Raw genomic sequence first — 9,862 nt, forward strand, 5'->3', positions numbered from 1 at the left:
CGCAAGATTAAACAACAAAGCTAATATTTGGCCTGATCTATCTACAGATTAATTTGAATTCACCTAAAAAAGCCCCCCAAAACAGGAACTACACGCTTGATAGACTTGAATCCTACTATAAATGCGCCACATCTCTGCGTACGTGCATGCCTGCGTACGTGTGTGTGTAATGCACGTAACTCGAGAACCGTTTGACCCACCGACGTCACATTCGACACGCGTTCCACACCCCCACACGGAGTGCAGTGCCAGGTATCGAGTCGGTCGGACCCACGGTTCTCTAGAACCACCAAAAGGCTCTGGTCAGGCTCTGCCAGTACGTGGGCCTAATGAGGCCAACTCCTTTCACCTGGGCCAGGCTCTGTCAGTGGGCCTAATGAGGCCAACTCGTTTCACCTGTGCAATTTCCAGCCTCTGCCTCAGCCAATTGAGTCACAACCAATCAGGCTCTGCCAGTGGGCCGAATTGATTGCCATGCAAGTACAATTTTCAGTTTGCAGTCTTCATAGTTCACACACAGGCACACAGGCACATACACAGATCTCCATGTGGGACACCGACTGACAGTTAAAACGGGTGCTATGACAACGTATATCATTAGGTTCCCAAGTTGCATCGTTCCCAAGTAGGCCGGTGGCCGACTGCGACTGGGAACGTACAGGTCTAGTCCAGTCTAAAGCTAGGAAGGACGGAGGCATTTATTTCTAATTATTATTATTCTTTGACTGGATTCCCAGCGAAAATTTGAAACCATTTCCCAGGCTCAGTGCACTATAGAAAACGTATGGCAATTCCAGCCCCTCATCTGACATCAATCAAGGATTCATTACAAGGTTCAAGGTTGTACGTATACTTCAATGCCCAACTCCCAACTACAATCAGTACAATGTACTAGTGAACTTATTATAAACATCCTCCACAATAAAAGGTTTCACCAATGGGGTGCTGGCTGCAAAATGGCACTAAATGACAAATCAAGTTGTAGAGTTTGGCCTTCAGCCACGCCATAAACATTCCAGTGGATAAGCATTATTTTGAAAATATTTGTCAATAGAATACTTCTTGTACGCAACAGTTTGAAAATGGACCAACCCTTTTGGTAGTTGCCAGAAACCTAGTTTGGATCTGCACAGGCTATATATCACCGAAATGTCTAGCTTTTAGGATCATCGTAAAAGTTGATAATTCTGTGAAATTGCAGAAACCCCCAGAGATGCACCATGCCCCCACAGAGGTATTTATATTTCCTAACCAGATTTCTACTATAAAATCCACCAGAAAAGGGGGGTTATTTTTCAGTATGTGAACACTCTCTCTCGCTCACACTCTCTCACACGTGAAATGTGAACATACAGTATTATCATTTTAACGTCTCCAGAGGTTTGAAAGGTCTGTGTATATAGAAATATATGGGATGACACATGCTGAGAGAGGTACGTATTTCCAAGCTGAACAAGGTCAACTTTATTCAAACTTCTCCCTGACTGTGAAATCACGTGGATCACATGCCTTTTATGAAAAACATTTAAGGGCAGTTAATCATTCCACCCACAGCCATGGAAGTTAACGTATACATTTCCCAAAACAATAACAGCATGTTTGAATTGCATGGAGCTTGACCATGCATGGTTTGTTATTGTGTGTGCCCAGGTCTGAGTGTCATGCTATCTATGTGTATTTGTGTCTGTATCCATGTGTGTTTGCACATGCACGTGCACATGTGGGCGTGTTGCTACATTGATGACACAGTGAGAGGGAAGATGAGACAGCAGATTGGGTGGTAAGCTCCTGGAGTGGTGGAATGTGTTGTGTTGAGAAAGTTAGCCATCATTCCCATAAGTGGCGTGACTCCTCAAAGGAGAATCCACGTGACGGGGGTAACTATAGGGCAGGTACGGATGTGTGCAATCATACACACACACACACACACACACACACACACAAACTCACGCATGCACGCACTTAAGAGGTCTGCTTCTCATCTTTCAGTTTGAAACACACACACACACACACACACACACACACACACACACACACACTATGTTATGTGTAGGCATTATTACATGCGTACATGTGTAGTGTACATACGTACATACACACGTGCACGTACTCACACAAATACATCAACATTTACACAGTTTGTTCAGCCAAACATTGACTTTAAAATGTTTAAGGTACTCCCTCTCTACATGGACACATAATACATTGTAGCTATTGTTATAGTTAAAATGAATTAAAAGTCCAAGTTCAATGTCAGACTAGAAAAAGTGCCCTTCCGGGCACAGGTCTCCACCAGGTTATCCACAGATCCGTGCAGTTAGAGGTAAAAACACTTTTCGGCCAGTTATAGCGCCACCTTGAGGCTGAGTTGAAATTGTTCATGTGGCATTTCGTCCTGGGCCTAGTGGGAATGTGGGTGCACAATTTCACGGAAATCACGCGATGTGTTCATGATTTGCAGCATTTTGCTTGAAACTGAGCACTCCTGTGAACTTTGGAAGCCAATCTTAACCAATCAGGATGGAGTGTGATAAATCTGAAAGACCCGTTTCGTTGAATGGCTCTAGAGAGACTGTGTACCAATTTGCGTGATGTTTGGACAAAATCTGTAGGTGTACTGTGCAAAAACTTGTTTTGCACAAAGCGGCCTCCTGGTGGCGCTATAACAGGCCGTTCTGGAAAGTTTGGGGCAGAGGTTCATGGTTGGCATCCAGGGAGTGTGTGTGCAAAATATGGCATCGACCGGGTTAACGGTGGCCGAGATTAGCTGTTCACGGACACACGGACGGACGGACGGACGGACACGCGGACGGACGGAGTGCAAAACATACTCTCCCCACATGCCTTCGGCCTGGTGGAGACAATAAACATATAATGATTACAAATGACCTCCTGACTGCAGCAGATAATAACCTCCTCTCCGTACTGGTGTTGCTGGACCTTAGTGCTGCATTTGACACTATTGACCACCACATTCTGCTACAGAGACTGGAGCATCTGGTTGGCATCAGGGGTGCCGCACTGAAATGGTTCGAGTCCTATCTGTCTGATCGATTTCAGTTTGTAGATGTCAATGATGGCTCCTCAACACGTGAAAAGGTCAAATACGGAGTCCCACAAGGCTCTGTGCTTGGACCAATACTTTTCTCCTTATATATGCTCCCTCTGGGTAACATCATCAGGGAACACTATACATTTCCATTGTTACGCGGACGACACTCAATTATATCTATCGATGAAACCGGACGAAACAGACCAATTAGTCAAACTTCAAGCATGTCTTAAAGACAAAGAGTTGGATGACCCGTAATTACCTACTCCTCAACTCTGACAAAACGGAAGTTATCGTGATCGGCCCTAAGCCCCTAAGAGACAAGCTAGCCGATGAGAACTTTTCCCTAGATGGCATTACCTTGGCCTCGAAGGCCACTGTAAAGAATCTGGGAGTTACCTTTGATCAAGATATGTCTTTCAAATCGCACATCAAACAAATCTCAAAGACTGCCTTTTTTCACCTGCGAAATATTGCAAAGGTTAGGCACATCCTGTCCAAAAATGACGCAGAAAAACTTGTTCACGCATTTGTTACCTCAAGGCTGGACTACTGCAACTCGCTATTATCAGGCTGCCCAGGTAAGTCTCTGAAAAGCCTACAGCTAGTTCAAAATGCTGCGGCGCGTGTGCTGACAGGTACCAGAAGAAGAGACCATATCACTCCTTCACTGGCCTCCCTACACTGGCTCCCTGTCAAACACAGAATAGAGTTCAAAATTATTCTCCTTACCAAAGCTCTCAATGGTCAGGCACCACAATATCTCAAAGATCTCATTGATCCCTACAAACCAAATAGAACACCAGTGCGTCTACAGTATGCAAAAATGCTTACTGTCCCAAAAATATCAAAAGTTACAATAGGAGGCAGGGCGTTTAGGTCCCAGGCACCTCAGCTGTGGAACCTTCTCCCGGCTTCGGTCCGTGGGGCTGACACACTCTGCACATTCAAGACTAGGTTGAAAACCTTTCTCTACGACAAAGCCTATAGCTAGAGTTGTCTCCAAGTCTAGCTGGATACCATAGTCGTACATTGTTGTGTGGGTCTGTCTCCCAGCAGTACTTGTAATATACACTATATAGGCTCCAGTAAGGCCTGCCACTAATCCAACATCCGGGGAATCTCTCCCCGGAGTCTCTTTTCGTCCTCCCCGTCGCAGTTCTGTGGACCTCTAATATTAACCCCCAACTGACTGCCGAGTGTGACCGTGGATCAGGCCTCTTCATGGAGCCCACCAGAAGTGTGACCTGGACCCGGCCTCACAGAGATCGACCAGATGTGGACCAGATGTGGACCAGACCCCTCCACGGAGCCCACCTGTCTATTTCTGTCTATTTCTCTCTGTCTATCTCTCTCTCTCTCCCTCTACCCCCCCCGACACGGTCGAGGCAGATGGCCGCCCACCCTAGAGTCGGGTTCTGCCTGACGTTTCTCCTCTCCTAAAGGGGAGTTTTTCGTTACCATTGTCGCAAATTCGCAATATTGCTTGCTCTGGGTGGATCTTTGTTGGTTGTAAAGTGTCTTGAGACAACTTGTTGTGATTTGACACTATAATAAAATTGAATTGAATTGAATTGAATTGAATTAAACATATAATGATGAATACGAGTTTATTACTGATAGTTTGCAATTTAACTCAGTAGAAAATTCGGAACTATAATAACACGTTAATCTTTTATGATAATAATAATTATTCTATTCTTTTTTAATTCCTTCTTTTACTTTTATGTGTTAAATGCATGCCTGTGAAGCACTTTGAATTGCCTTGCATAAAATGTGCTATAGTATACTAACAAACATTACAAACGTGCCTTATATACTAAACAAAAATGCTGTAGGGAATATCGTACTGGAATATCATGTCTTTACAGATATGAGAGAGACCCTTTAACAATCTACAGTACATCTCAGGAGGCGGGATACCCTTATTCAGCTGTTGGCATGCCCATTCAGGCCCCACCCACAGGAAGTGAAGAAAAATAAATACAGTACAGTGGACACGTTATCTCAGGCCTACACACTTGTGTGTTGGCCTGAAATATTGGCCTCTGATAATTTCCTGAAGATATTGGCCTCTGAATAAAAGTGCAGGATGTTGTCAGTAGCAGCACGTCTGAAGTGCAGCACGTTGTGCTGTAGGTCAGATGTCACGGAAGAAAGGCATTAGTGGAATGTGAGGTTTTGATAAGAGTATACAATTAGTTCCTGGAAATCATCTACTGAAAAAACAGGAACAATTGGCTTTGTTCTGATCCAGGCTGGGGTTGGAGTTAGGGTAAAGATGAATCATTAAGGGGTTAGATTTGGACATGTAAGTCCCGGTTATGTTAATAATGAATTGCATTTTATAGCGCTTTTCCAAGTGCTCAAAGCGCTTTACAATGGTTCATTCTTACAGTACATTGGGAGGTGAAGCGGCGAACAGTCGACGCCAGCGTCCTCACTTCCCACATTCACACACCAATGGTGGCGAGCTCACACCGACCGACTCATTGGAGGCAATGTAGGGTTCAGTGTCTTGCCCAAGGACACTTCGACATGTGGACAGGAGGAGCCGGGATTCGAACCGCCGACCCTGGGATCGTTGGATGACCTGCTCTACCTCCTGAGCCACAGCCGCTTAACCTTACGTATAACCTTAACACGCACGCACACAAAGTTAGCCACGCTTTGCCACGCACGGGCACACGCACGCACGCACACACACACATTTGAATATATATGAACAAATTCAGGTAAAAAAAATCATAGCTGGACATGGGCAGTCAGGCCGAAACCGAAAACTATGTAGCCAAGCTGGTAGACAGACACACACGCGCGCCTGCGTGCAAACACACCACTGCGCAATATATGACAGTCCTCAGCAATGAATGCCAGCTGGCTGAAGCGTTAGAGGGATACATTTCCAGACCAACCAGGTGTATCACCATGGTATCCATCCCCAAGGCCACCTTCAATGACTCTAATTTCCATCTCTTCCTCCCCCCTCCTCTCTCTTACCACACCATTACTGTGCAATCCCATCCTTACCCCCACCCACCCCTGCCCAACTCCTCCTTTCTGCCCCGTACCTTTCTCTGTACCCCAGACCCTAACCCTTCCTCTAAAGTCACACTTTTCTTTTCTTTGGCTGGTTTTCAGCTATAGCCCCTGACCCCTCCCTCCCTTCCCTCCCCAGAGCTATAACTAGAGTCTACAATGAGTTTTCAACTCTTTTTTCTCAAGCCGCCAGCAAAAGGTTACGACCGGTTCAGTGACTTTTAGTAACCTTGGCTCATTATGACACCAGCCAAGACTGTTGATATGGATAGATAACAAGAAGATGATGTTTGTCTGCTCAGTGACTTGACTGTTGAATAAATTGCCAAGAGTGCCATTAATCAAACTGGTGGTGAACTGTAACATTTTGCACACCACATCGTCTCCACGGAACAATGCTAGTGTGACTTTATGACTTCAACACATCACGTTGGACGCTGTCTCACTGCGGATCACAAAAGAAAACAGGCTGGGAACACACAAAAAAAGATTAAAAATAAATAAATCTCCTCTTTGACAGCTAAGATACCAGGTTCCCTTGAGCAAAGCACCAGCTGCTCATGTGGACTATAATAGTAGGTTTAATAAGGTTTAAATAGGTTTCTCTTGAAGAAATTGGCCCAAAGCCTGAACCACATGAACCTGCTGCATGTCCCTATTCTATTTTGGGAACGTCATAATAGGCGTGTTGTGTTTTGCAAAAAAAGTTGATCAACTATTTCGGCGAAAATAGCAGATCGACAACCTCACTAATGGGTCACGTTGTCAATCTGTTACAGTATGTTCAGTATTGGTTTTAAGTGGTTAAAAACATGAACGAAGTCTTACCCATATCATCCTGGTGGTAGATTATAGAATGTTGATTTGTCTGGTTGATGGTGTATCTATGAGCAGGCTCCACGTGATACGTCCCATTGTTTGTATAGATGGAGCCCTCAAACTGACCTTCAAGCACGGAGCCATGACAGGACGAACCATGCTCACCTACAGGACATGACCAGGCCAGAACAGGTAGAGAAAGAAGCACAAGCATATAGAACAGACAGACATACACAGTGAAATCTTCAGTGTTACGTTAGTTACTACTGCAGCGCTAATACTAAGCACTGCTACTATTCCTATTACTAGTTTAATATCAAAATGGACCCACAAGGGTACAATTCTTAGCAGGAGGTATAATTGTGGTGGGTGAGGTATTTCCATGTCATACATACCCTCTAGTGTTCCTGAGTATAAATGAGAGAGGTCTGCTGCTATGGGACCATGTTCATTCATCACACTGAAACGCTCTGCGAACCCTGTTGCATCTCGCCGCAAACGCAACCGGAACTTTCTAAGACAACAAACAAGCTCAAGATGTGGACAAAATATGCTTTGTTATGCTAAACATATTTAAGACAATATGAATAATTAATCAATTAAATTATTTATTGTATTTTGGAATAAAGAATAACATTCAATGGAAAATAATGGTGTATATTTGAACAGAAAGCTGTATATTTAACAAAGCTTTTGAAGCAGCTGCCATAGTGAGGGTTTGAGAAGCTGCCGGACACCTGTGGAACGCTGTGAAGCCCAATAGCAGTTGGTGGTCCTCAGGCTGTGCTCTCCTGGACCTCAGGTGTCTCCTGTGGACCTCCTCCCTGTCATACGACAAGCCCTCATAATGCCTGATGTAGGGACCAATGCCTCTTAAAGCATCTGAAAACCAGGATAAACTCTTAGTAACAAGCGTGATTTGTTCCACGTTCAATTCCTGACTCCTCCTGGCTGCGTGTCAGGAGGAGGACACTTTGCTCAAGTGTCCTTGAGCAAAGTCACTGAACCCCTAACTGCTCTTGATGAGCAGGTTCAGGTTGGTGCCTTGCTTTCCTCTGCCATTGGTGTGTGAATGTGAAGAATATTGTAGCGCTTTGGAAGGGTCACAAAGACTGTTGAATCACCTTTCTTGGTACCTCCATTAATCACAACTAGCAAAACAAAGTTTGCATGCAGGCTTATTAAAGTACACAGTAAAATTGTTAGAGTTCATTTAACTCAGACAAATGTGTACACATTTGTCTGTTTGTGTTCACACAATGTGTTCACAGCATTCCAGACTGAACAAGCTGAGACATGTCCACCTCAGGGCCAGGCTGTGTATGGACTTAAGCTGAGTTGAGTGTAGCTCAGGCCATCCAATGAGACCAAAATATGTATACATGCACATTTACAGAGCCATGCATTGCACACACAGATGTAAACATCCAAACATCCATATACGTACGTACACAATTCCAATAAACCTAAACACCCATACACTATGCAAGACAAATATTGACGCCTACATTATGTCTAAATTCTGCTTGTTTACACACACAGTCTACACGCACGCACGCACGCACGCACGCACACACGCACACACACACACACCAAAATGAATTCACTGCGCGCATGTACCCAAACAAAATCGAATATGGCATACCTGTAATCCATGCAGTGCAGTGAAGCAGCAGCAGCCAGTACTGGACATTCATGATCTCCGCATTGATATTCTTTATCTCACCTTCACTCCTTTTCTCTGTCTTTTTCGTGCATTCTCTTTTCTTCGTCTCTGTCTTACATGTGTCTTCTCTCACCGTGGAATGCAACTTGTTGGAAGCTCATGTCAGAACTAAGCATTCAGATAGGCACTCTCACACAGTCTGAGGCATATTCAGACTTGTTTGCTAGTATGCTATGTGTCTACTTTATGTCCTAAAGGAGTGTTCTCTAATGTTTTCAAAGGGCAATTACAGAATGAGTCATATTATAAAATGTTGTGAAGGCCTGATGCAATATGTCAAACAACAAAATCCACTAAGGTGGGACTGTTGCTGATGTGCTTGAGTCCGACTACTTTGCCTCAGTAAAGTTGCTGTAATAGAATTACACTGACAGACTACTAGACAAGTCAATATGAAATCCTACAATGAATTGAAGGGAACTGTCTGTCTGTCATTCTTTCTATCCTAAAGCATTTTTCTCCCCAGTTGGTTTGCACCCTATGCCACAGTGTTTTGTTACTCCCTGTTTGTTACTCTTATCAGGGTCTTAATATCAATCTGAACTTGCATATCAGCCTTGACCATTGGCAATGCAGGGACTGGAATGAGAAAGCGTTTAATGATGGTGTTTAATGATAACACCGTCAAAACTTGACTCCATAAGTACATCATGTATGGACATCCATATGGACACAAGAGACCAGCAGTTAGATATTAAATGTTCTCTAAAAATATTAGAGTAGTGTTTCCCAACCTGGGGTATAAATGTTCGCATTTTGCTGTCTGGCTGTATGTTGTATTATCAGTTCAACTTGTCATACACCAGTAAGACGCCCTGTGACCTCGAGGTCGCATGCACGCATCCACCTGGGTGGCGGCAGACTGCTGGGCGAACACTGGCGCTTTGGCATGGGGGGTCAGATCAACATATGGAATGTCAGAACAGGTCAGCACCATATATTATGGAGATCTAAGGCTGGCAGCGGGGGCAGTGTCTTGAGTGTACAGGGTTTGATTAGGTCTGCCCATATATAGAGCATGTCTTGAGTGTACAGGGTTTGATGATGTCAGATCAACATATGGAATGTCAGAACAGGTCAGCTCCATATATGGAGATCTAATGGTGGCAGCGGGGGCAGTGTCTTGAGTGTACAGGGTTTGATGAGGGCCCAGGTAGGGCCGGGCCTTAATTTTCGGGTAGTAATCAATTCTCCAAAGGAATGTATTCAACTATAGACTGACTGAA

At 44.3% G+C, this 9,862-nt stretch overlaps 1 protein-coding gene across 2 annotated transcripts in view; it reads right to left on the reverse strand.

The window, feature by feature from the left end:
* The window catches only part of LOC310859802 (disintegrin and metalloproteinase domain-containing protein 10), a 38,752-nt gene extending 29,930 nt beyond the window's left edge, over positions 1–8,822 (reverse strand). Inside the window, exons 1-4 of one of the 2 annotated variants that reach the window (XM_083766556.1) lie at positions 8,556–8,821; positions 7,648–7,792; positions 7,306–7,424; positions 6,920–7,075 (exon numbers count right to left, since the gene is read on the reverse strand). In XM_083766556.1, coding sequence (XP_083622682.1) covers positions 6,920–7,075; positions 7,306–7,424; positions 7,648–7,792; positions 8,556–8,607 — 472 coding nt within the window. In that variant the 5' untranslated portion in view covers positions 8,608–8,821. Of the gene's footprint in view, positions 1–6,919; positions 7,076–7,305; positions 7,425–7,647; positions 7,793–8,555 lie in introns of both variants that reach the window. The other variant, XM_083766557.1, reaches the window with a different exon arrangement.
* Between the last annotated feature and the right edge of the window lie 1,040 nt (positions 8,823–9,862).

This window comes from Protomyctophum parallelum, assembly GCF_964188405.1.
Source record: "Protomyctophum parallelum genome assembly, chromosome: 6".
Lineage (NCBI taxonomy): Eukaryota > Metazoa > Chordata > Actinopteri > Myctophiformes > Myctophidae > Protomyctophum > Protomyctophum parallelum.